The 27,171-nt window shown below is 44.0% G+C and overlaps 2 protein-coding genes across 3 annotated transcripts; one reads left to right on the top strand and one right to left on the bottom strand.

Moving 5' to 3' along the window:
- The first annotated feature begins 241 nt into the window (after positions 1-241).
- Positions 242-4,307, top strand: LOC142185457 (uncharacterized). Its single transcript, XM_075260886.1, has 4 exons — positions 242-306; positions 1,519-1,577; positions 2,096-2,102; positions 3,605-4,307. The coding sequence occupies exons 1-4, from the start codon at positions 242-244 to the stop codon at positions 4,305-4,307; spliced, it is 834 nt and encodes a 277-aa protein (XP_075116987.1).
- Positions 4,308-14,319: 10,012 nt separating this feature from the next.
- On the bottom strand, positions 14,320-25,353 carry WDR31 (WD repeat domain 31). Of its 2 annotated transcripts, none has more exons than XM_075260230.1 (10): positions 25,269-25,353; positions 22,864-22,985; positions 22,446-22,575; positions 21,776-21,850; positions 21,123-21,267; positions 20,389-20,489; positions 17,128-17,195; positions 16,447-16,588; positions 16,070-16,232; positions 14,320-15,347 (listed from the first exon to the last, which is right to left on the bottom strand). In XM_075260230.1, the coding sequence occupies exons 2-10, from the start codon at positions 22,908-22,910 to the stop codon at positions 15,187-15,189; spliced, it is 1,032 nt and encodes a 343-aa protein (XP_075116331.1). In that variant the 5' UTR covers positions 22,911-22,985; positions 25,269-25,353; the 3' UTR covers positions 14,320-15,186. The 2 variants fall into 2 exon arrangements, with proteins under 2 accessions (XP_075116331.1, XP_075116330.1); XM_075260229.1 differs by lacking the exon at positions 25,269-25,353 and adding an exon at positions 23,741-23,837.
- Positions 25,354-27,171: the final 1,818 nt, after the last annotated feature.

The raw sequence follows: 27,171 nt of genomic DNA, 5'->3' as shown, positions 1-27,171 counted from the left end.
GTCAGTTTTAAAACCCATTCATTAATGGGTTTTAAAAGCAAATCGACGGTGTCCGTATGCAGCCTCTTCGCGGGAATACCGGGTTTTTTTTGGGACGGGCACAGCCAAAATAACCAGTTTGCCTGTGGAGAGGCTCCATACGGACACCGGCGGTTTGCTTTTAAAACCCATTCAAATTAATAGGTTTTAAAACTAACCGCCGGAAAGCCGTCCACTGGATGCAGTTTCTCTTGGGAATAGGATGGAGACCCGGCGGGCGGACACGGGTGCAAGTGTAAACGCCCTCATAGACTATGAGGTCCGTGGGTAACTGTACTTTAAGTGGACCCAAAGAACAGAAACTTGAACGTAGGTGTGAACCACCTATCATGTGTGATACTGTATACTGAGCTGTGTATCTAATCCCATCATGTGTGATACTGTCTGCTGAGCTGTGTATCTAATCCCATCATGTGTGATACTGTCTGCTGAGCTGTGTATCTAATTTCTATCACATGCAATACTGTCTGCTGAGCTGTGTATCTAATCCCATCACGTGTGATACTGTCTGCTGAGCTGTGTATCTAAGGCTAGGTTATACTAGCTAGGTTTATACTGACAGCTGCGGAGAGAAAAGTCTTCAGTGCAGGATTTTTCTCTCTGACAATTTTTGGCACAGATGTGAATTTAGTCTAAGTCTATCCCGCTACTATGATGCAGTGATTTCCATGACACTGTTGTGACTGTTGTGTGAACAGCCAATAAGACACTGTGAACATGTTTCTTTCCAGATGCATTGGAGGAGTAAATATATGTTTGCAGAGGAGAACATACCATATGTGAGAGCGCCCCCATCTGAGGGTATGCGATCTGACCCCAATGTCTGCCTCTCCTTGGCATGATGGAAGCTGCCTCTATCCTGCACCTTGTGGAGATGTGTGAATAAAGCCTCAATTGGGTAGGAGAAAGAAGAAAAGTCTGTGAATGGGAAAGTAAAAGTCCAAGAACACAGCCATTATATCATCGCCCTTGTCCCCCTGGAGCCCCCCCTATCCTCTATATGTTTGATGATACAAAACCACATGACATTAGCCAATATTTATTCTGTAACCATACCGATCTTGAAAACTGACGGAATCGCCAAAAAATTACTAGTATATAGTGTGATAGTAATCACACTGCAGATAAGGGGCGGCTATGGAGGACAAAACATTCCTCTGGCTCCACCTACTGGTCACACACTGAACCGCAGCCACTATATAAACACCTGGCCAATGACAGGCTGACACTTGGGGTTACAGGATAATGACGGATTGACACTTGGGCATATCTCCTAACTGGCCGGGGTTAGCGGGACAGTCCCGGATTCAGGGTCGTGTCCCGCGGTCCCGGTCGACAGGAGGTATTTCCAGATTCAACTTATCTGCAATTTGAATACAATGATGAAGCAGCCCCTGCCTCACCACTCTGCCCCATATATTCTCCAGCACCGGGAGCTGTAGTCGCAATGTGATGACATCACTCACATTATGCCTGCAGCTCTCGGGACAAGAGACTGCAGACTGCGGAGCAAGGGAGCGAGGAGAGGAGAGTATCAGGTTTGTTTATGTTAAACTTTTGTAACTCAGGACCGACAAACTGAGGGCAGATGGAGGGGGGCATATGAGGGGGATATTAAACTTTGGGGGCAGATGAAGAAGGACATTAAACTGGGGGAAACTGGAAGAAGACATTAATCCTGGGGGTAGCTGGAGGAGGGCAGCTGGAGGGGGACATTAATGTCCCTCTCTAGTTGCCCTCCACGGTATAATGTCCCCCTCCAGTTGCCCCTGTTTAATGTTTCCCTCTATTTGCCCTCAGTTTAAACTGGGGCAGCTGAAGGGGGATATTAAACTATGAAGCAGCTGGAGAGAGACTTTATACTGTGGGGTCAATTTGAGGAGACCATTATAATATAAGAGTATATAATATTAGGGTGACTGTAGGAGCAATATAGTTTGTGGGGAGCACAAAGAGAAATGAATTGGAATTGGTGGAGTCTTTAGAAGTGGGTGGAGCTAAATTTGCCATGTTGCATACGTGTGTCACACATTTTGTCCTTTCTGTCCTTTGACAGTTGTGAGGTATGCACTTGGGGGTATAGGATAATGACAGGGCTGATACTTGGGGTACAGGATAATGACAGGGCTGATACTTGGGGTACAGGATAATGACAGGGCTGATACTTGGGTGTACAGGATTTTTTCTTTTTTTCTCTCGTGATGGTTCAAAGGCAAACTCTCGCTCGTCCTTCCTAGGTCTGTGTCGCACCGCGGGCATCTGCCGGCAAAAACCGCCTTGGGACGCCGCTGGCGCTGGCAGATCGTTACGCGACTCCAGAGCTGAAGGGAAGAGAAGAACCCACGCCATAGCCGGCACGGACGCCCTCGGTCCAGCCAAGCGAAGGTCCCTTCCCGCCGGGTCGGCGGTTGTCAGATCGATCCGTGTGGGGTGTACAGGATAATTACAGGATGACACTCCGGGGTACAGGATAATGACTCACTGACACTTGGGGTACAGGATAATGACTCACTGACACTCAGGGTACAGGACAGATATCAGTCCTCCTGGTAATCAATGAAGTAACATGTAACATTTGCATATGAGATTTCCCTATCAAATACACCCAGCTCCCGCCCCGTTGCTGCGCACACGAGGTGATGAGTATTCGGCTCTTTCATTGCACATTACTTATATGTCCAACTATTAGTAATAAAACCCAGCAAAATTAAAGAGTTGTTCATGGTTAGAAAAACACAAGGGTTTTCTTTTAAAAACAGTGCCACCCTTGTCCACAGGTTGTGTGTGTAACTGCAATACCAAATACAGTCCCTTTAAGAAAGAACCAATAAACAGAATAACAGATTATCAGGGTTTCTAGTCCACTGGGTCAGATAATCAGATTTCACTACCCCTCACTATAGACACTACTATTACTCCTCAGTATGGATACTACTACTCACTATAGATAACGCTACTACTCACCTATCTGGGACTCAGTAGAGATCAGCTATACCCCACAACCAGGTGTTGCCCATAAACCTACTTTCAACCCCGTAGTCACCTCAGACTCATTCGATGTACCTCCTCCACAGAAGAGTCTAAGAGGCGGAGTACCTACCTGTGACCCCTCTTGGGTCTGATTGGTTAAGACAGTTGATAAACCCATATGGCCCAAGAGACCAGGCAGCTACTAGGGCTATGTTCTCTATCCCCCTTCTGATATAAAGGGACCAGTCCATGATTCTCTGATGACCCTGCTTCCATTTGCATGAAGGCCTTCCAATGTAAATGAGGTTTGTGAATAAAAGAGATTGGAGAAGTAGATAATGAGATCTTGTACAGTGGGGAATGTGATGTGCGGTGTCATTGTCACCAAGTAATGTGATCCTGTGTCACTGGATGAAGCCACGCCAACACAGTAAGTAAATATTGTTACTAGGCACAGTGTGAACACACACTGGACAAGCCCGTAATTGAGCCCTCTATAGCCTCCGGGACAGCTCACACTAGCAGAATCCTATACTGAGGAGGACATGGAGGACCATCAATGAAGACAACCTTCATCAGATCCTCCCTGACCCAGGCAGAAGTTCTGGAGACCTTGTCAAGGCATTTGCAATGATGCACAATCTACTGAAGACACATCCTCACAATTCTTGGGACACTTTCTTCTGAAGTTGACTGTAGAGGAGGGTCCTTGGCTGAAGACCATGGAGCAAGAGTATTCGGTGCCTGAGTGCCCAATTTGCTTTGCAAGTTACGACAATGTCTTCAAGACCCCCCTGCACCTGCCATGCTCGCACACCTTCTGCATGGAGTGCCTGTCCAAGCTTTGTGTCTTCCAGAAGGAGCTGGAGACTTTCTGTTGCCCCATGTGTCGGGCCGTTATCACTATCCCTCCTGGAGGCATACCTCAGCTACCCCCTAATATGAACATTGTTTCCCACTTCCCACCATGGATGGGTGATCTTCAGAAGGTGTGGATGGAGGGATCAAAACTGTGCTGGAGGAAGGAGTACGGACACAACTACGTCACAAGTACGCAAAACACCTTGTCTCATTTTCCCCCGGGGCAGGAAGAGAATATGGTCATCACTGTCTATCTTCTGAGTTCGACCCAACCCCATATTTCACAGGCTACAGACCTGGTGATGGTCCCCCGACAACCTCATTACCATCGCTGCAATTTAATGTTTAGGAACTACGGTTGCATCTTGTGGGTCTTCGTCTGCTGCATCATCCTGCTGTTTTTCATGGTGTTTTTCCCGACATATCTGCGCCTTTAACTCCATGGTGGTCTTCAAGAAGTTAATGTCCCACCACCTATGGACTCTGTAAGAGCTATTGCTCAAAGAACTAGTCACGACCCATAACTGTACAGAAAAACAAAGAAAACCGCTACACCTGGTATGACAGTTTATGACAGAGACGGCGTGTGGCTACTTAAGGAACTGCTCCAGACTGTGAAGGAGCCAACAGACATGAAAAGTACAGAAAAAATGTTCCAGCATGCCACAATTGAATAAAACGTAACCTTTACTTCATATCTAAAAAGGTAAAAAAGGGATATTACATCACCCATTCAGGACACACAATCATGTTGGAGCTGACGCGTTTCAGGACACATACATGTCTCTTAGTCATTGCCTGACGGTCATATATCAGTGGTTGCATGAGCTGCCCCTCTTTCATTCACTTGTCCTCTATGTACTATGTGTATAAGGTTATTATACCATTACTGTGTAATGATGGCTAATGATGTAAACTTGAAGATTATATTCTGCCATCCGCTCTGCATGATAAATTCCTCTAAGCAGGTTTGTAATACTGCACAACAATGTTAGAAAAATGTATTTTACTGATTTGTGCCAAATTCACACCATATGTAAAATAAAACACAATATCGCCATGACGCCATTGTGTGAGATTCCTTCTGTATTATACTGGCCTAGTAATATCATGCTACCCCCATATCACGGATATTAAGTACTTTTTCAATGCTTTAGCTACACCCCCTTAAAGGGGTTGTCCCACGTCGCATACTCAACAGTCTTCGTTTCTTTGAAATCTTCTGTCTTCCGGCTTTGTTTCGTCATTGGTGGGCGGGGTCACATATGCAAAGCCAAGTGGCGAGATGCCGCCGGCCCTGCGTGCGCGCTCATAGACCAGTCTAGCCTTCACAATGCAAATACAGACCCGACAGGGTGCCGGGTCTGTACTCGCATTGTGAAGGCTAGACTGGTGTATGAGCGTGCACGCAGGGCCAGCGGCATCTCGCCACTTGGCTTTGCATATGTGACCCTGGAGCGGAGCAGAATAACAGCATCGCTTTTGCCGCTGCTTGCTTCATGCAGGGCAGAAGCATAGCGATGTTGCTGGCTTCACCTGTGCCGGCGTCTAACCCTGCATTGGCGGCCCCTTCCCCCAAAGGGTAAACTACCCCCCCCCAGGCTCGCTCCCGTGCACTTAGCCCCTCCTCCCTCCCCCCTGAGAGCAAGCTGATACATCACTTGACTCAGGAGCAGCTAGGTCAGGGCAGTGGCCACAAAAAAATGAATAGAGTAAGATAGTGGACAAACAAAGCAGTTTTGCTGAAGCAATGTATTTAGGAAAAGTCTTACATTCACATTAACAAGCAGTATAGATGGGATCCTTGTGACGGGACAACCCCTTTAATTTAAAATGTAACTCTGACCAAAAAGTGAACTTTTTGCTTAAGCTTCACATCCCTTTAAGGGGTGTCCTCATGTCAGACACTTACGGTATAACCACAGAATATGCCATTAATGGTGCTCACCTCCAGGACCGGCACTTACCGGTATATTGAGAATGGAGGTCCTCTGAGCCCTAATGTGCTGCTCCCCTCCTCTGAATAGGTCCTGCACCTTTCCAATATGTATAGACATACTACAGATAGACCAGAATTATTTGAGATAGAAATACCTCATTACAGGGGGAGTCCAGGCAGCCTTAATTATTGACTTCACCTGGTTTTATTTTTCAGATGATGTAAATGGGAGGTCTAGGCTGGTTTAGACCCCTGGTAACATCATTAGCTTCAGTACCTGCTCCTGGGTCACTCCGTCTCCTCGCTCCTATCCAGTTTTCATAGGTAGTCACCTGTGCTCTGGAGCTGGTAACTCACTACCTGTAGAAACAGGAGCGGAGGAAGGAGATGAACGACCCAGGGGTCCAGTGCTTTTTCCAATTATGTGACCTGGGGTCGCAACCAGTCCAGGACCCTTAGGTACATCATCTGAAAATCCACAAAGGAAGTATAGATGCCCTGGACAACCCCATGTTGCCCTATTAAGACATATGATGTCACAGCAGTGGTCTCCAAGGGCTAAGTAAGGATGAGCACCTTGGATTGTCGGTAAAACCTAAAAGGAGGAGTCATACAGTGCGCAGGTGCTGTGCACTACTGCAGATACTTGGGTGACTCTGTGACTAAATTATCATCACTCCACTACTGAAGTAAGGGCAGCCATGGAATTATCTTTTTTCAACATTTCCCCACATCTGCACCCAAAGAAAGAGGGACCACCCCGTGGACAGTATTGTGGCAGCCATATTGGTTGTTATTCAATTTTCCCAGAAACCAACAGGTTAAACAAACCGGTGATAGAATACATGTCCAATTTATTTAGGAAATGCTCTTAAAAGTGTTGTCCCAGCTTAGATAAACACGCTTGTCTTCTTCAAGACACAGCGCAACTTCTGTCTAAGGGTTGGCCTCACTGGAGCCAATCTGCAATACCACACCCAACCTGCATGCAGGTGTGGTGCTATCTTTGCAAAGAAAGAAGCTATGTTTCTCTAATCCTGAACTACTCCTTTAAGTTTACAGCCCTCTCCATGGTCAATGTGAATGATCTCCAGCCTGGGGGGGACGATGTATTGCAGATGTGTACATACAGAATACACAAATCCATGACATTATTGGTGACCTGTCTGTCTATTGGCAGCTATTAGAGTGTAATAAGTAACTGTCTGCACAGTCTCTCCACTGAGGGATATGTCTGACGAGTGTTTGATGGTTTCCTCCGCAGCCTCGGCATTGTTCCCTTCCCCAATTGTTTGTGTTGCTATGTGATGAGGGAAGGACGGACGACCCAAGAATCACTCTTGGCTCAAGTCTGGATGAAACCCGAAGCTGATTGTTGGTTACCAAGCGAAGGAAGGAAGCTACGTACATAGAGAGAGAGAGATAGCAGCAGAGTGAGAGCCAAGGCACAAGAAGAAGTCCTGCAAGATGGGGAGAAGGTAAAAAGGGAGATGGAGAAGACTCCTGGTCCAAGGCAGGTGAAAATCCATAAAATTCTTCAAAAAACCTAACCCAAGGGAGAGGAGATGGTGATAGAAGACGACTTTGTGTCTCCACAGGACAAAGACCAAACATAGAGAATTGGAGATCTGGATATGACATGGCAACAGCCACTGCACCACAAGAGGATCCAGAAGAACATCTCCCCAACCTCCTCGAATGTCCCATTTGCTATGTCTCCTATGACAACGCATTCAAGACGCCGCTACTTCTTCCTTGTTCGCATACATTTTGCATGGAGTGTCTCTCCAGACTTTGCATGTTCCTCAAAAAGTCTCAGGAGTTTCCCTGCCCTCTGTGCCGATGTTTGGCTCCAATCCCACCAGAGGGGGTGCCAAAAATGCAGCCCAACCTCGACGTTGTCGCCCAGCTTCCACCAGACATGCAGACTCTTCAAGATGTCTGGGTTGATGGATACAAACTGTGCTGGATGAAAAAGAAAGAGCTTTCAGAAGGTTCAGGATCTCTGGTGACATTACATCTACTGTTCAACCAGGGGCAAAACCTGCCCAGTCCTGAAGGGATTGTCGCCATAGAACAGACTGGCTGCCGGGTCTTCTGCAATAGCGTCTGGGGCATGGTGTTCACGATTTTCATTCTTGGCATCCTCTTGTTCACGGTTCTGTTCTTAGCCGTATATTTGAGTGAAAAATGATGTGATGGGTTGGTAGGTGGGGTGCCATGTGCAATATGATCTCATTGGTTGGGGTCCTTGAGTTGTAGCCCCATCCAAACTGATGCCCTTTATCAGAGCTCAAGCACTTTCAGCACTGCTCACGGACCCTCACCTATGTTATCCTCATACAGGTCTTGAAGGAGTTCCTCTTTAAGTAGATAAGAGACATAATTGTATACTATAAAACTTCACCAGATCATACCTCATGGGTGGCAGGAAGGCCTGGGCCCAGATGGGACAGATGAGGGTCCCAGCAGCCAGACCGCCACAGATCAGACATTTATTGATGTATCCTAAACATCTATTGTGGGAGCCCCCCACACATATAATGTCATTTTTATATGTTTTAGACTTCCTTTTATGTTCCATATTTGCATTTTTGTACATTTTACAAATAAAATATGGTGTTAGTCTATGTATAGGACTAATAATCCTTCCCCCAATATGGCACTCAGGACACCCCCCTGTATGGGCCAGAAAGGACTGTATTGGGGTAAGAAGAGTGCATGGAAATACCAGATCACCCCTTTAACAAACAATTCCTGTAGCTTTAATATCAGTGATAGGCGATGTACTTCTGACTGTAGGGGGCCCCTTACTCTCCATGTAGTTTATAGGATAATCACCAATGACATCATCAGATGTATGTGGACACCTGATAGGTAACATCAGACTGTTTGATCGGGGAGAAGAGGAGCGGGCTGCGTTACTAGGCGTGTGCCCATGGACTGAATAGGGTGTAATTAGGGCAAGACAAGGCTTGCAGCAGCCATTCACATACACAATAGAGGGATATGAAGTCAAACACACGGGGCAGGCTGCACCTACATGCAAACTGCATGCAAATCACAAACTGCTCCTCACTGCTTTATATCAATGGGAACAACAAAGAGGAGAAAGTTCTGGATCACTGAACACTAAGGGTTAACTGATGAACTACAGAAGGCGATTATGCAGAGCTCAAGAGAGGTGTCAGAACCAGGCAGTGCTGCTATGTCACAGGCCCAGTTAGCACTGATTGACATGGTCTTTACTCTCGTCAAAGAGGTTCTGCAGCAGCTAGGAAACATATTATAATGATACTTAAGTGGTGGACTTCAAAATATCAACCATAGCTGCTACAGAACCTCATAATACACACCTTGGATTCAGAACCTCATATTTCACACCCCAGCTGCTGCAGAACCTCATAAGACACACACCTCAGATGTAGAACCTCATAATATAAATCCCAGCTCCTGCAAAACCTCATAATACACACCGGCTGCTGTAAAACCTCCAAATACACAATCCAGTTGCTGCAGAACCTCTCAATAAATATATAGGCTGTTGCAGAATATGTTTGAGCTGCTGCAAACTTCACTAAAAATCTAACACTAAACATCACCAAAGATCCAGTAATATCTACTGACTTTATAAATGGTAGCAGAACAATCCCTTTGAGTGTCCATATCGCCCCTCTAGCATCATGAGCTTTGGACCACTCACCGCCTGGTTCCTGCTTCATCTTCTTGTCTATTCAGGGACCATTTCAGTGCACAAAACTAGAGCCAGACACAAAGATAGTGCACTGCAATCAAACAAGGGATGGGCTACATAAATGGTTAAATCCCACCCGCGCACACAGAAATCAGTGACTATCAATGTGTATGGATATGCAACCGACAATATCGTCTTTCATAATCACATAAAGTGTTAATACAGAAATGATACATCTATGGAAGACAATATGGACTCCTAGTCTGTCCCCTCATGCTAGAGAATAGACATATAACTTTTTATGTATTCCAGGTTATGGTCAGTTTAGGGTTAATGTGCTGGTGCTTTCCTGTTGCATACATTAAACATGCAGAAAAGGAAGGGAAACACAATGTGAACAGACCCTTTGATTCCCTGAATGAGCCTTCTCCGCTATCCTGCCATGTACTGCAGGGACTCGGCTCCTTCCTGACAAGCAGGCCAGAAGGCTCTTGCTATTGGCTGTCCTGCAGGGGACAGAGACTCACTAGACAGACGCTTGGCTGTGGGAAGAGTGACTGAACATGTGTGTCCACCAGTACTCTGCTCAATAGATGGACGTTTACAGTATATTGCTGTACACACGATGAACACCAGGTGGCACCATAATACATAAGTAAAGGTCATAACCCTTCGCTGGATCAATTTTTAATTAACTTATGATCTATACAATGAAGATGACATCTAAGGGAGTCGAACCATAAGAGACTCTTAGACCCCCATCCACAACATCATAAGAATGGAGTATCCTAAAATATTGTAAATGTGAAAGTTTGGATGTTTGTTCCTGAATCACGCAAAAACGGCTGAACGGATTTGAATGAGGGTCCTCCTGCTAGTGTGTAATATTAATAAAATTATTTTTGTATTAAGAACTATTTTTGCTTTTTTTTATTTATGTTGTTATTTCTATACGGATACCATATAGGTTTATATACTTGATGTTTGCAGGTATGTTGTGTATTGTATTGTCTAGTGCTGAGACGTGATAGGGTTAATAATCATGAGAATGGAGGCCTGCAAGATACTATGAGTGCTCCGTGTGAATGGAGCCATAGTGTACATGTGTCACCAATGCTCCATTCACTTCTATGTGACAGCTGGCAGCACAATCTCTGGCAGTCCCATAGAGTGGTGGCCATGCATGCACAGTATGGCTTCATTCACACGGAGCATTTAAGTGATATTGTGGGCCCCCATTCTTATAGCTGGGGGTAACAGAGGTGAAGACACTTACAGGGGGATAAGTGTATACAGTGGGGGTAACATCCGGTAGTTTACTACTACAATAGGCCCTTCTAAATGACGACTTCATTCACTGACAGCAAGCAAGTTCTTTAATATACTCTAAATATAATGAAATATTGATTCTTTGCTGACTGTCATTGAAAAGAAACCTTCTTTACACAGAGAGGCTGAAAACACATCTTGCGCAGGGGCAGTTTGTTACACTGTACCAGTGCAGCCAATCCTGCATGTATTAAATGTACAATCTCATCTAACCTGGACATCAGATTGACACTGGTGCACTATAACATGCATATAAATTCTGTGAGCAGAGACAGGTCAATAGATGGTTTATGGTGGTTTCCATTCACTGACAGTAAGTAAAGATCCTGAAGACTGAACAATAAGTAAAGGCTCCGGATGTCAAGTGCACGTCATGATCCTGCCAAGCTCTGCACATAGTGAGAAAGTCAGTGATGCATGATGGAAGCCAGGTAGAACATATAAAGCGGGTATTATCCTCCATTACCTTCTCTAGGGTCCTCTGGATGGAGTGTTCATGAAAATCTTGGATGACTGGAGCTGCGCAAGAAAAATATTACAATAGGGAATCCCTACTGATGGATCTCTGCACAACATGGAGGCCACAGATGATCTACTTTAATGTGTAGTAACGTGTATAACACATGATAATGTATAGAGACAGTACAGAGGACACGGCTGGCACACAGCTCTATAGTATACAACATGTAAACATGACATCCTTTATAAGACCCCACATTAACAACTATAGAAAACTCACACACGTCTTCACTGCCCAGCCGATGGCAGATTATCAGAGACTCGGGATTAGAGGACAATATAGAGAACCTCTGCATTATATTCTGTGCTGCAGTCCCTGCTATCTTGGATTAGCTCTAATTTTGGTAGTGCAGTTTGTGTTGGATTATTGGAATCACAATGGCTGGATTATGGATTATAGGTTACAGGGACATGCCTGTATTCACATTTCACAGACTGAACATATCCTAAACGCTTATTTCAGTGAATTGTCAAGGACTACAGGGGAAATGAAGACCCTACAGCTGCTCCCCTCTTTATCAAAACATCCATATTAATGGAGATATCTCTATGCTGATGGAAAGCAGAAAAAGTAAATTCCCCATGGGTGCTTTTACTGGCACAATAAACCCCTTAGGAGTTACCATGTATAAGGACAAAGCAAAGGGTTGTTACTGTTGGCCCCTCTTACAGGTTCCTAACACCCTACTGTAGGGACAACAAATAGCCAGACACAGTCCCTGGAAATACCAGCAGGTCACCAGGGGGTACAGGGGTTGTGTTCATGAGGCGACTCCTTTAATTAATTGCAAGTGTCTGACTTTACACTTTTACACAATTCTAATAAGCTTTGTGGATTGACTTCTCACCATTTTCAGGATCTCTGCATGTAAGGCCAATAGCACTGACCTCCCCATCTGAAACTATCCACATTGTGGCCCCTCCTGCTGCTCATCAATGGCAATAAGCAGAGATCTTATACAAAAGGTCAGATGTGAATTCACATAATATCAACAGGAACACAGAAAGCAAGGGACCTCCGTGCATGAATACATATGGGCCCCTTACAAGTGAATAGGCCAATAGCTCATCATAACCATCTAACAATCTATCGCTTATTATAAGCTATTCATGTCACTAACCAAATCCTATACACGCAATCTAATAGACAGAAGGAAATGGGCGTTGGGACCCCTTTGTTTTGACTTTTTTTTTTTTTTTTTGGCGGTCAGAGAGCCTCCTTACTTTCTGGGCCTTTGTGCAGCTGCATCGGTTGCACATATGGTAAATCCACCCCTGCATAATATATTAAAATAGTTGCACACAGGTATAAGAACCCCCGCTAGACTCTGCAGACAATAAGGAGGACACATCCAGTTGACTTGCGTTTGGTCCAGTCCCATCATCCTTAGCTGCTACATACAGTGGGTACGCAAAGTATTCAGACCCCTTTAAATTTTTGTTCCATTGCAGCCATTTGCTAAAATCAAAAAAGTTCATTTTATTTCTCATTAATGTACACTCAGCACCCCATTTTGGCCATTCTTCCTTGCAGATCCTCTCCAGTTCCGTCAGGTTGGATGGTGAACATTGGTGGATAGCCATTTTCAGGTCTCTCCAGAGATGCTCAATTGGGTTGAGGTCAGGGCCCTGGCTGAACCAGTCAAGAATGGTCACAGAGTTGTTCTGAAGCCACTCCTTTGTTATTTTAGCTGTGCGCTTATTGTCTTGTGGTCATTGTCTAGTTGGAAGGTGAACCTTCGTCCCTTTCTGAGGTCTAGAGCCCTCTGGAAGAGGTTTTCTTCCAGTATATATCTCTGTTCTTGGCCGCATTCAACTTTCCTCCAATTGCAACCAGTTGTCCTGTCCCTGCAGCTGAAAAACACCCCCATAACATGATGCTTCCACCACCATGCTTCACTGCTGGGATTGTATTGGGCAGGTGATGAGCCGTGCCTGTTTTTCTCTACACATACCGCTTAGAATTAACCACAAAAAGTTCAATCTTCATCTCATCAGACCAGAGAATCTTATTTCTCATAGTCTGGGAGTCCTTCATGTGTTTTTTGCCAAATTCTATGCGGGCTTTCATATGTCTTGCACTGAGGAGAGGCTTCCTTCGGACCACTCTGCCATAAAGCCCTGACTGGTGGAGGCTGCAGTGATAGTTGACTTTGTGGAACTTTCTCCCATCTCCCTACTGCATCTCTGGAGCTCAGCCACAGTGATCTTCGGGTTCTTCTTTACCTCTCTTACCAAGGCTCTTCTCCAACAATTGCTCCATTTGGCTGGACAGCCAGGTCTAGGGAGAGCTCTGGTTGTTCCAAACCTCTTCCATTTAAGGATTATGGAGGCCACTGTGCTCTTAGGAACCTTGAGGGCTACAGAAATTCTTTTAGTAACCTTGGCCAGACCTGTGCCTTGTCACAATTCTGTCTCTGAGCTCCTTGGGCAGTTCCTTTGACCTCATGATTCTCATTTTCTCTGACATGCACTGTGAGCTGTGAGCTCTTATATAGACAGGTGTGTGTCCTAATCAAGTCCAATCAGTTTAATTAATCACAGCTGGATTCCAATGAAGGAGTAGAACCATCTCAAGGAAGATCAGAAGGAGATGGACAGTATGTGAGTTAAATATGTGTGTCACAGCAAAGAGTCTGAATACTTAATGACCATGTGATATTTCAGGGTTTTTTTTATTAATAATAATAATTATTATTATTATTAATTTAATAATAATTTTTAAAATAAATTTGCAAAAATATCTACATTTCTGGTTTTTATCTGTCAAGATGGAGTGCTGAGTGTACATTAATGAGAAATAAAATGAATATTTTTGATTTTAGAAAATGGCTGCAATGAAACAGAGTCAAAAATTTAAAGGGGTCTGAATACTTTCTGCACCCACTGTAGTAATAATGACATTTAAAATTTACACATTTTTTACAGTCTCTATAAAAAATTAGTTTATATTAATAAAGCTGCCTACTGGATCATGGAAAGATCAGCGGCTGCCTGTGAATTCTGATCTGTTGATGATCTGGGAAATAATAATAAGAATGGAAGAATCCATCTCTACGGAGGGTCTTCTACGCCGCTTAAATGGCATTTTCTGGGACTCCTATATTGATGACTTATCCTTAAGAATTGTTATCAATATGTGATCAGTGAGGATCTCAGCCCTGGTACCAGCTGGTTGAAGAGACTGCAGCGTTCAGGTGAGAACTGCAGTCTCTTCACTGAATACCAAGCACAGTGCCATACATTGTATAGCGGCTGTACTTGGTATTGCAGCTCATCCCCATTCACCTGAAGTCATAGGCAGCCCCTGATCTCTCCAAGTGTTGTGTCCACTGTTACAGTATATAACAAGTGGAAGACTTGAAGAAAATACAAACTAATAATCCACATACACAAACATACAGAAACTCTAAGAAAAACATTGATCACAATTTTTGCATTGAGGACAAGCAATTGTACAGCGTTACAAATCTAAGAAGCGAACAGTTATCAATGGAAACAGCTTCAAGTGTGAGTGTTCATCACAAGGGCAAGTCATGGATAGGCAGTGCTACATCTCTAAAGACCAGGACGGTGGCTGAGAGAGGACATACAGTCTCCACGCAGATGGTGCCACATGTCAGGTTTGGACCAAGGACCCCAGTGCTGTAATGCATCAATGCCAACCGCTGAGCCGCCATGTTTTATTTCTTTTGAGCTCATCAGTATCAACAAAGTCGCACAGGTGTGCTATAGTCTTGTGTAACCAACACTGCCCCTGTTGGTCTGTAGAAGTGCTTAGAGGTATGAGCCGCCCCTGGGTATACCATTGCCGGGATGGGCTGCTGAGCAACAGTTAGAACTTTGCCACCTGGCGTAGGGAGGAGCCCCTGCTGTAGTCTATGTGCAGGGTTTGTATTCCTGAGTTGAAGCTGGCACACAAGATGGATGTGTTATCACAAACAGCCAAAGACGAAAGGGGTCCCGAACCGTCCAGGAACAGGCTGCTCACACACGCTTTAGGAGAGAGCAAGAGAGAAGGAATGTAGGAAGAAACCACAAAGTTGTAATAGGAAAGTACATAAAGAATAGTTAAAAATGCACATGTGATATCGAGAACCTTTACAAACCTTACTCAAGTTATGCCCTATACTCAAGTCACAGCCAAAGCTGCATTAAAAGTTCAACTATTCTTCCTGAGAACTCTCAGACTGCAGGGCCTTATATCTCCTAGCCACACTAAGAACACCTGCTTTGCTGCAGGATGAGAAATGTGCTCTTTATATATCTTACAATACGACACAACAAATATATACCCGACACTGAAAGGGCTTCTTGGATTTATATACTGATGACCTAGGAGAGATCAGTAAAAAGTTTTTTCATACTGATGACCTGTCAGGGTCAGGGAGTGTGTGCAGGACCGCTCATATACAAGTATTAGATGCTGCACATCAGCCCCGTCCACTTAATAGTGGCGCTTCTGGGGAGCTGCAGCGCCGATCCTATTACTGCTATTTCCAGTGTCGGAATCTGCTAGTGGACACTCCCCATCCAGAGATATCACATACTGATGACCAATCCTGTGGTCCGTTCTTTCTTAGGAATGGTTGGGATCCTAAAGGTTGGACCACACCAATCACTAAGTATGTCATGTGCTAGCCATATACCACCACTCTATATGAAGGGAACACTCCTTTATGTTGTGAAGAATAAGGTATAGAAGAGTGAAGACATACCAGCAGTGTCCCGCTGCCAGACCTTCACAGTGCAGTCGTGTGATGTGGTAGCCACTAGAGTGCCGTCAGACATGCCCTTTGGAAGGAATATGCAGGACGTGGTGCTTTGTAGGTGCCCCTTATATTCACATACTATGCTCTTTGTTTGTCGGAGGTCCCACAGCTGCAAAAAAAAAAAAAAAAAAAGAGATTAGGGTACAACAACATCCCTGCAAGGCTCAGACCCTCCCTACGGAGCACACTAGCCTTCTGATCCTGTATATAGGTGGGCGTTGTAGAGAGATTTTATTTGTGAACTTCCCAGAAGATTAAAGGGTCAAGTAAAAATCTGTAAAAGCTGACAAACACAAAGATCTATAAAGTATATCCAGTCTTACCGTCGCTTCACAGCCTTGTCCCCCGAAGCCATTGCTGCTGGTCACACAGTAATTGCCGTCTTCACTGACATCACAGTGCATCTGAATGTACTGCTTCACAGGGAAAGTGTGCGCCACCTGCAGGTTACGGGAGTCCCAGACACTGATGAATGGAGAGAGAGTAACAGTGATATCAAATTTAGGATAACTTAGTATATCAGAGAAGAAGTTGTGTTGTATGGGGGAAGAAGTGCTGACCTTTCATGTAATAGTTACATATTGGGTAGAGTCACCCTTTAAAGTCCCAGGGGAAGACCAGGTGCCCTGCTGTGACAACTGGGAAGGTACAAGCGTTCTGCTGTGACCACTGGGAAGGTACAAGCTTCCTGCTTAACGAATAGGGAATTTTTATTACTAGAAGGGGAGGGGGGCAAAGATGTAACTACCAAGGAGAACTCTATTCTGACTACTCAAAACCTTAAATATCATGTTAGGTTGGGCTCTGGGCTTCCTAGCCTGGTGTGTTTCTGGCCTAACCTTTAGCGTAGACTCCTACATATACTTACGATTGGGACAGGCTTCATTTATAGCCTTTATGTGGTGTGACAATAGTACAGTGGATGACATGTGAATACTACAGTGGATGACATATAGATTTGTATACTGTTAGAGCCATCCTATAAGATAACTGCAGTTACTGACCGGGTGCTTTTATCCTCAGAGGTTTGGACAATGTAGGAGTCTCCAGGAACCCAGGAGAGGTGAGTTACCTATAGGACAGAAAGACAAAATCAAAACCACAGACCAGTGACATCACATTCATTGGTCACATGACCTTGCTGCTGCTCAGTCCCATGGAAATGAGCTGCAATACTATACAACATTATACAACATATGGTGTTGCGTTTTGTATTCATTGACTTGTCTGAACACTGCAGAGTCTTCCACAGTGGATTGGTGGAGCTGCAGGTGTCATACCCCCACCGATCTGATATTGATGACCTATCCAAAGGAGTTATAGCTTTTTAATTTTTAAAGGTTTTTGCACCATTTGGTATATATATTAGTGCATCTCAATAAATTAGAATATCATCAAAAAGTTATGGACTGTTGCTGTGTTTTCAGATGAAAGTAAATTTTGAACTTCATTTGGAAGGTCCCAGAGTCTGGAGGAAGAGCGGAGAGGCCGTTGTACACAATCCAAGCTGCTTGAGGTCTAGTGTGAAGTTTCCACAATCAGTGACGGTTTGGGGAGCCATGTCATATGCTGGTGTAGGTCCACTGTGTTTTATCAAAACCAAAGTCAGGGCAGCCGTCTACCAGGAAATTCTAGAGCACTTCATGCTTCCCTCTGCCGAGATTTTTGGAGCTGGAATTTTCATTCTCCATCAGGACTTGACCCCTGTCCACACTGCCAAAAGTACCAAGACCTGGTTTAATAACCACAATATCACTGTGCTTGACTGGCCAGCAAACTCACCTGACCTTAACACCATAGATGAGAGACCCCAGACCCAACAATGCAGATTAGATGAAGGCTGCTATCATACAACCTCAGATTCCATAACACCTCTGCAGTGACACAGGCTGATCCCTCCATGCCACATTGATGCAGTGATTCAGGCATAAGGAGCCCCGACCAAGTATTGAGAGCATTTACTGTACATTTCTACATTTCTTTTGGCCAACATTTCTGTGGTAAATAATTTTTTTACAGTTGGTCTTACATAATATTCTAATTTTCCGAGATAATAACTTTTGGGTTTTCCTTTGCTGTAATCCATAATCATAAATAAACACTTGAAAAAATTCACTCTGTTTGTAATGACTCAATATAATACCGGTATATGGGTTTCACTTTTTTCAACTGAATTACCGTATTTTTCGGACTATAAGACGCACCCAGGTTTTAGAGGAGAAAAATAGGGAAAAAAAATTTTCAGGCAAAAAATGGTAAAATATTTAATATATGGGAGTTGTAGTTTTGGAACAACTGCAAGGCCACATTGACAGGTGACCCTGCAGCTGTACGGGGATGTATAGGGCGTTTTTTTTTGTGGGGCCAGGTGTACTTTTTAGATATACCATTTTGGGAAATGTTTATTGCTTAGATCACCTTTTATTTAATTCAGAGGCAAAACAGAGAGAAAAACCCGGCAGTTTAGCACTTTTGATTTTGACGTTCACTGTACATAAAAATATTAGTAGACCAGACATTTTCAGACACAGGGATACCTAATGTGTATGTTTCACAGTAATGTTATACTTTTATATGTATTCTAGGGAAAGGAGGTGAACTTTTATTTATTTTATTTTTTATTATATTTTTTTTAAGTGTTTTTTTTTTTTTACTATTTTAATATCCCCCACCTAGGGGGCTTGAACCTGCAATCATTTGATTGCAAGTCCCATAGACGGCAATACAAGTGTATTGCCGTCTATGGGAGAGTCTATACATTACTATCGCGGAGGGTCATAGACCAGCCGCGATAGTAATATATATCTATGACAAGCCTCGGAGCCTTCATTAGGCTCCCAGCTGTCATCGGAACAGGTCGGCTCCTGCGGCCTCGCCATGCAGGAGCCGGCCTGCATCACTAAAGGTATGGGGCCGGTGGGGGGGGGGGGGGGGCTAACTGACTGCCGGGACCTGTGGAGGAGGAGTGGATTTGCAGCATGGCCGCGCTACTGCCACCGCTGGTTTTCTTCAGCGGCAGTAGCGCGGCAATCTGCAGGCCCCGGCAGCTAAGACAGTCCCCGACACCTGCTGTAATAGACCGGCGGATGCCGGGGAGTGTCTTAGCTGCCGGGGCCTGCAGTATAGTCACGCTCCTGCCGCTGAAGAAAACCAGCGGTGGCAGTAGCGCGGCAATCTGCAGGCCCCGGCAGCTAAGACACTCCCCGGCATCCGCCGGTCTATTACAGCAGATGCCGGGGACTGTCTTAGCTGCCGGGGCCTGCAGATTGCCGCGCTACTGCCGCTGAAGAAAACCAGCGGTGGCAGTAGCGCGGCCATGCTGCAAACCCACATTCAGACTATAAGACGCACCCTCATTTTCCTCCGAAATTTGGGGGGAAAAAAGTGCGTCTTATAGTCCGAAAAATACGGTACTTTAAAAAAAAAAAAAAAAAAAACCTTTTAGATGATATTCTAGTTTATTGAGAGGCAATAGTATATATAATATCTCGTTTCACTTTTAGTTTTAAAAAAAAAAAGTTTACATGGAAATAAAAGAAGTAACGTAACTGCACCATAGTGAATTTTTTTCTAATACCATCCACAATAGACATTTCCTTATTTCTTGTTGTAACTTGAACTCCACTTCAGGCTGAGGCCACACATTACAGAAATACAGTGGTTTTGGCTGTTGCAGAAAATCAGTGAGAAAAAAACAAACAAACAAAACGCTGCATTTTACAATCCCTGCAAAGTGAATGAAATTTTGTTTAATATCATCCCCACATTGCAGAAAAGTTGTAATTCGCTATGTGGAGCCTTAGTCTTAAAGATGCTTTCTAGTATACCATATTGATGGAGTATCTTTGGGATCAGATATCAGTGTGTGATCAGTGGACGTCCGTGGTATTGACCATGATCCATTAGATCAGGCTCGTCAGCATGCACATGGATGGCATTGTGTCACTGCTGTAGTAAAGTTCTGCAGCCCCATCAATTTGCTGATGAGATCCCCAACTATCACACATTGATGTCCTGCCCTAAAGAAGTCCATTTCTGTAAAATAAAAGATCCCTTTAATAGCATTTGTCTATATAATGTTGGTTACTACTGCCCCCTGCTGGCCTGAAGACAATAGTAATTAAAATTCCCTATGACTGCCCTCTCTGTACTGACATCAGTACTGTGGTACTAAAGAGAACAGAGGGGCTGTTGTATTCCCCATAAGCACACTACGACAACCTCTCTGTCCTGCCTAGAACATAGGACTTGTAATCTAGACTTACTAGATTTCTGGACACCGCAGCTTTGAGCAAACATTGTCCAGTCTCCACATCCCATTTACACAGAGTGTTGTCTCGAGACCCCGTCACCAGCGTGGTACAGTCTGTAAGAACAGAGAAAAAGACAATTTTCATAGTTTCTGGCTGTATAATTTTGACCACACATTATAATAATGTAGATGAGATGAGAACATTATAGGGAACAGTATAGTTTATAGTATAGGCAGGGTATAGCCTAAGGTCTACTGACAAGTCTAAAATTCAAGCTGCAGATTTCTGCAAAACAGAAGCAGCTATCATATCACTTTTTATGAGTATGTCCTGCATATCCCTTTTAAAATGGTTGTTCACGACCCAAGGCTAATGAATAATTAAGACATCCACAGGATAGGCCCTGGATACCTGATCAAGGAGGGTCCATACAAGGTATACTGCTAGAAGCTCTGTTCCTATTCAAGTGAAAGGAAGCAGAGCTGCAGTTTCCCAGTTATAGTGTACAGAGTTGGAAGCTGTATACTGTGATACTGGTAAAATGTAGCTATACACTTGAACAGGAGCAGAACTGCTTCCGACTGTATACAGCCTCCGGCAGCCAAATAAGCCGATTGGTGTGGGGTCCAGGTGTCGGATTCCCACCTATCAGATGCTGATGGTCTATCCTGCGGATATTTCAGCCATATACATTACCCATGGGTCTCAGACAAACCCTTTAATAATAGTATGGGGTGAGTACAGACCTGGGCTTACTGCCAATCCAGTGACAATTAGATGATGGCCGATGAATTTCTGAGCACTGCCAGCTTTACAGTGCAGATCCCACAAGAGAACAGTCTTATCCCGAGAGGCACTAAAGAAGCGGTTTGATCCAAAGACGCAGGTGACCTGGACGGTGAAGACATAATACGTACACAAGTCACTATATTTGAGTTGGGACGACACTACATGTATGAGAAGATAACGTGAGCAGAATAAGGAGATCATAGCTGGTTATCAGTCAGGGATACTACATGTATGAGAAAATAACCTGACCACAATAAGGACATTATAGTAGGTTATCAGGAGGACACTACATGTATGAGAAGATAACCCGACCACAATAAACACATCACTGTATGTATGAGAAAATAACACAGTCACAAAAAAGAACATCATGGCTAGATTTCGGAGTATAGAAATTTCCTGAATTCACATTTGTATCCATTGGCAACCGATCAAGACAACAAATATCACTACTGAGATGATTAGAGAAAATTTTAAAACTCTGCAAAATTTTTAATTATTTTTATTTGTAAAAATGATTAACCTTTAATTGTCTACAATTTTATATATGGTTATGTTTGTGGGAAAATCCCTTTAACTCTCAAAATATCACCCCATAACCAAAAATTACCTTAGACACCTCTCGCTCGTGCCCCACAAATCTCTTCAAGGCAGTGCCCGTTCTCCAGTTAGACACCACCACAGCCTGTAAGACAGTAAAGCAGCGGAGTTATACTGAGACATAATGACTTTGGCTCACTTGCTCTGCCTGAGATCCTGATAATGGAATATCACAGCCCAATGCTGCAGAGGGACAGAGGACATCTTGTCCAAGCACCATAAAGCAGCGGTTATAGGTAAGATATGTACCTAGTGTGCATAGGATTATTCAGGAAACTATACCATCCCGGATCCTTCCAAGCATGATTAGCTCAGAAAAATGTCCCATTTCCTTTTTTGATCAAAATGAGGATGAGCGGGTTGCAGGCACATACACTGCTTATCTCAGGAGACATAAAATAATAAATTGTTTCTGCAGATCCAATAGACATAAAATCACTGACAGGTCCTCATTGAAGGGAATTTCCAGGCAGGTCATCCATTGATAAGCCTGGAAAACCCCTTTGAATTAGCAGGGTCTGTGATGTCTATGTCTGAGCAGCGGCTGAGCGTCTCTATAATCTACAACCGTCTTATAATCAGGCAGAAATCTGAACCCTCAAGTGTTAGTTACAAAGCAAAGCAGTACAGAGCACAGCCCATGTATCCAGTGCTCAATGACTCTGCCGTTAACTACTTACCTTGTCTTTGCCACCTGAAACACAGAGGTCGGATTTCAGAGCAGCGATGTATGTGACGGCGTCATTGTGGGCCCGGCTGACCTGCTGGTTGGTCTGGACCGGCGCAGTCTCCTCCACATGACTGTCAGTCCTGGAAATTGAGGGTTAGGGGTAAGGTGTAAGTACACAGCTGTGATCCATGACGAACAGAATGAGGTAAAAAAAAAAGTTGCCCCTAAAAAACCTTTGATATTTGGGACCATGATGCAATATGACAGGTGACAAGGTAGTGACAACCTATGTACCACACATCACTACTGTCACTTTAAAGCACCTCATAATACTCTCTCCTGTACATTGGCTTGTATTGAAGATGGTTACCCCAGATTTCTCTGCATCTACCATGCCCAGTTGAACTTTGGGCTGGTCATACATTTACCTGTATTTGGAGCTGTTCCGCTTGACTTTACTTTGGAATTTTCCCATTATCCCAGATGGGGGAGGATGACAGAAGCCGGTGAAGTGTTAAAGGGCAAGACATCAGGAATTCTGAGCTGTGGCCTGTCAGAAGTAAAAATGGTACATAAATGTCAAACAATCTGGAAACACTGATATTATGAGTTTTTCCACCTCCATTTTTTATAACATATTCTACAGAGCCAGCAAATACTTTCTTATTAATGCTAATGCTTGGATTGACACAATATTGTGGGTGTCAATGTGACCCCACAACTTAGCAACCAATGCAGTAAAAATCACATGGTCTCCAGAGTACAGGAGCACCACTGACTCTATAACCATACTGCTATATATATTGCAGGGACATGAATATATCCTCATCAATAAATGGTCATATTGGAAATGAAGGCAGAGCATCAATAATAATACACCAGTATGGTATGAGATGGAGATACTGTAGATAGAAGATAAGATTAGCAATCGATATAGACAGACATTAAGATATAGAATTAGCTAGCTAGACAAATATATAATTGATTGATACTGGATAGATAGATAGATAGATAGATAGATAGATAGATAGATAGATAGATAGATAAAGATAGAAAAAAAGATATGACAGACAGACATTAGCTGTGTGTACGAGGAGATAAGTGACTCATTACCAGAGGATACTTTGCAATCTTCTTTCTGTCTGAGCAGATTACAGACTATCCAGATCCTGATACTTTAAAGTATTTAAAGATCGGTCTCTTCAGCTTTATTTTCAGGGGCCATTTAGTGATGATACAAATGACAGATGTAATAAAGCAGAGAATACACAGAGAAATATAGAGGAGAATGTGGTGTTAGCATACCTGTTCCGATGCCAGGCATTATGTCGCCATGGCAGAAGACAAATCTCATTAGGATAACCAGTGTCAATCTGATTGACGTGACAGCACCAGGAAACCCATTAAGGGAAGAGGAGGGCTCAAGATGGCCTGAGGTATTTACACCGTGTCATAAGGCCGAGGCCAGGGATTTAAAGGGCCACTAGACCTGAGGCTGTCAGTTTATAATAGTACAGGAGAGTTATAAGAGGAGAGACTGGTATCAGTCACATATGCAGATGGAAAAGTCTCTGGAGGGTCTCACTACGGAACATAAAGTAGTGATCATGGGGTTCAGGGAGCACATCCCAATGAAGAACACCACAGTCAGTATGTGAAATGATTGACAACAAAGCCTACAGGGAAATGCTTTTTTTTTATGTAGATTGTGAGCCCCATATAGGGATCACTATGTACTTTTCTTTACCTATTAGTATGTTTTTGTAGAATGGGAGGAAATCCAAGCAAACAGAGGGAGAACATACAAACTCCTTGCAGATGTTGTTCCTGGCAGGATTCAAACCCAGGACTCCAGCACTGCTAACCACTGAGCCACCGTGTTGCCCCCTAATGGAAATTCTACAACATGCTCCTCTGTGAGCTGCCACGGCAAAAAAAAAAAAAAAAAAAAGTACCCAAATTCTGGTGGTATTTGCTTATCTACAGGTTTCTCTACAGCAGCTTTTACCCTCCTCCACGAATCTGTCCTGTATATTGCACCAGGTTGGCCATTGGCTATTTTGCAACGGCTAACCCGCTGCTATTACTGCCCTAGTCACATGGTGCATTTTTTAACACAGATATATTTGCAGAGATCCTGTGAATTTACCTCTAATTTCACCTTTTGCACTGCAGATCAACATAACAAGCACTTGGATGAGACTACTAACTATCTCACTCACTTTGCTGCTTCTACAAAATATAGCGGACTTCCAGCACGAAAATTCCATGCACAAATTCTGCAGCAATTCCATCCTGTGTGAACATGCCCAATGGCTAGGTTTTCATTAGACAAACACTTGCAATGGGTTAGTTGCTATGCTTAATCTGAGGCAACGGCCAGCACACGCCAACCACAGGTTACGAAAAACTCTGCTGCGCCAATTTTCAAGCTGTAACATGTCAGTATACACTGCGGGTATTACTGTAGCAATGCAAGGGGTTGCAGGATGGCCATGAAAATCTCTGAAAACTACCCCATTCTGGGTGATTTATTTGCACCGGCGGATTCTAAACTCAGACAAACCCGCTAATGATTTGTAGGCAGCCATGGCGGTGTGACTGGTTGGGGTCCCTGTGGTCAGACCCCCACCAATATAACCCTTGTACATGCACATGGCCCTGGCACGGATCATGTATAATCCATATCTATAGCATACTAAATAATGGCGCAAAAAACACAGATCCTATACAAAGACTACAATGACTGATCAATGTAAACAGGCAAAAGATGCGCTCGGCCACCCCGTATATACACATGACGTATAGAAGACACAAGCGCCATAGACATTACCCCACACGGCCCCTCTGGCGGCCCCCGGGGCTCCTCCATCCTCCCTGCCAGCTTTTATCGCCGTCTCCCTGTCTCCTTAGCGACGCGGCGCCGGTTACCAGGGACCGCGTGTCACCTAGAAAAGCCTCCCCGCTGTACCCGCACATTGGTTCCGCCCCCCACAGGGCGAGAGGGATCTTTGTTTCATGTCCCCGTAAAACCTGTCCCTTGTCAGTGGTCTCTCCTCCTCTCCCTGGGGCAATGAATATACCGATGACCCCAGCCTCATAACAGTTCTCAACCTCAGAAATAGGGAAGACAGTGATCACAGCAACCAATCAGGATTAAGTTTTCATATTTTGAATGGCGGCTGACAAATGAGAGCTGGAATCTGATTGGTTGCTGTGGGCAGCTATCAAGGAATAATTCGCTAACGCCACATGATAACACATTGGCCACCTTGTCTGACTTCTGCTATTAACTTATATGCGGTTTCTATGGGACTTACAGGAGGGAATTCAATTGAAATTTTACTATAAATAGTAATAAATCCTGACGCATCCCTTTACGTGTACATACATACATACGTGTACTTATCTACGTGTACATGATGCCACAGGCTGACATTACAGTGCAATATAGTTCGTACACCATGGAGCCCCGGCTTAGGGGTGGGTTCACACATAGCATTTGTAGGAAAATATTACAAAATTATATTCAAGTTGCAACTAAAATAGTCTTAAGTGGTATTTTTATGCGCCTTGCTTCTTTTCCGAAAGTGAGCGGAGGCCAGAGAACCGCCCACATCATGTTCTGTATCATTTACACCATAAAAGTGCCGCTATAACAATTGTCATCCCAAATGTAATAAAATCACATATGAAGAGAGGCTTAAAGGGTTAAACATATTGCTAGAATTACGCAGTCAATGCCTTATCGGTGGAGGAAGCTGACAGCTGTGATGGACGGCCTGAAGATGTCAGCCATACTTAAAGACAGCAGAGTGAAGAACATATTCTTTAAAGGGATCATTCCCTTGGCAAATCATGGCTAAGACAGGAATATCTGGCTACATGTCCAAACCACTAGGACGAGACCCTCACAAATCCTGAGAAAGAGGGTGTTTCCCCCTTAACCGCAGCCAAGCTGAAAGTAGACGTTTCAATTGGTGGCCGGATGAATCCATGACGCCCATTCACTTTACTGTGATCGCCAGAGAAATGAAGTACAGCACTCGGTTATCTCTGTTGCTCCCATTGAACTGAATAGATTGCCAGCCAGCAAGTGACATGCCAATAATCACTGCAGCTGTCCTCGGGATCAGTTGGGTCCCAGCGGTCAGACCCCTATCGCTCAGATATTTATCCTATGGACAAAGGATAAATACTTTTCATGGCATATCCCCTTTAAGAATGCGTTTTCACTCCGCCATCTCCAAACATGGCTCGAATCTTCAGGTTCCCGACCAGACCCCATCCGTCCAAGCTGTCAGCCCCCAACCGATAACAATTCAATTAAAAGGATTATTTGTGACTAGAAATAAAGAATTTTTGTACTGATACAGCAGCAACTAGCTGTTGCAATACCAAGCACAAGACAGCAACAAGAGTGGCGCTGTTTCTAATCACGTTAAGTCTTTGTGTGAGAGAGACAGAAATCACCAAGAGAGCGCATTCAACAGTTTCCTTATCACCGAAGAGAGAATGCACTATGGGGATAGAAAGCCTAAAAAAAGTCCCGTCCCTTTCTAGTGCACCTCATAAAGTAATATAAGGTCAAAATGTTATAAAATTCGACAGATCATGGCGGTGAAAACAACGTCAGCAGAGGCTCCATGTTTGCTTGTAGTTGTCTCATGTAACATGTCTAACCTGATTTTCTGGTGAGGGATAGTAAACATTATATGGTTGTCTGGATGACTATT

The sequence above is a fragment of the Leptodactylus fuscus genome, chromosome 11 (assembly GCF_031893055.1).
Source record: "Leptodactylus fuscus isolate aLepFus1 chromosome 11, aLepFus1.hap2, whole genome shotgun sequence".
Classification (NCBI taxonomy): Eukaryota; Metazoa; Chordata; class Amphibia; order Anura; family Leptodactylidae; genus Leptodactylus; species Leptodactylus fuscus.
Note: the sequence above shows the minus strand (reverse complement) of the source record. Positions and strands in the feature narration are given on the sequence as shown.

Excerpts from the sequence above, each read along its gene's own strand:
- WDR31 (XM_075260230.1), bottom strand. The coding sequence starts at position 22,910 with ATGGGAAAATTCCAAAGTAAAGTCAAGCGGAACAGCTCCAAATACAG. Across the intron at positions 21,268-21,775 it reads ACGAGCGAGAGGTGTCTAAG|GTCACCTGCGTCTTTGGATC; the intron begins GTAATTTTTGGT and ends TTCACCGTCCAG. Across the intron at positions 17,196-20,388 it reads CTGCGGTGTCCAGAAATCTA|GTAACTCACCTCTCCTGGGT; the intron begins GTAAGTCTAGAT and ends TCTGTCCTATAG.
- LOC142185457 (XM_075260886.1), top strand. The coding sequence starts at position 242 with ATGGAGACCCGGCGGGCGGACACGGGTGCAAGTGTAAACGCCCTCATA. Across the intron at positions 307-1,518 it reads ATAGACTATGAGGTCCGTGG|CTCTCGGGACAAGAGACTGC; the intron begins GTAACTGTACTT and ends TTATGCCTGCAG.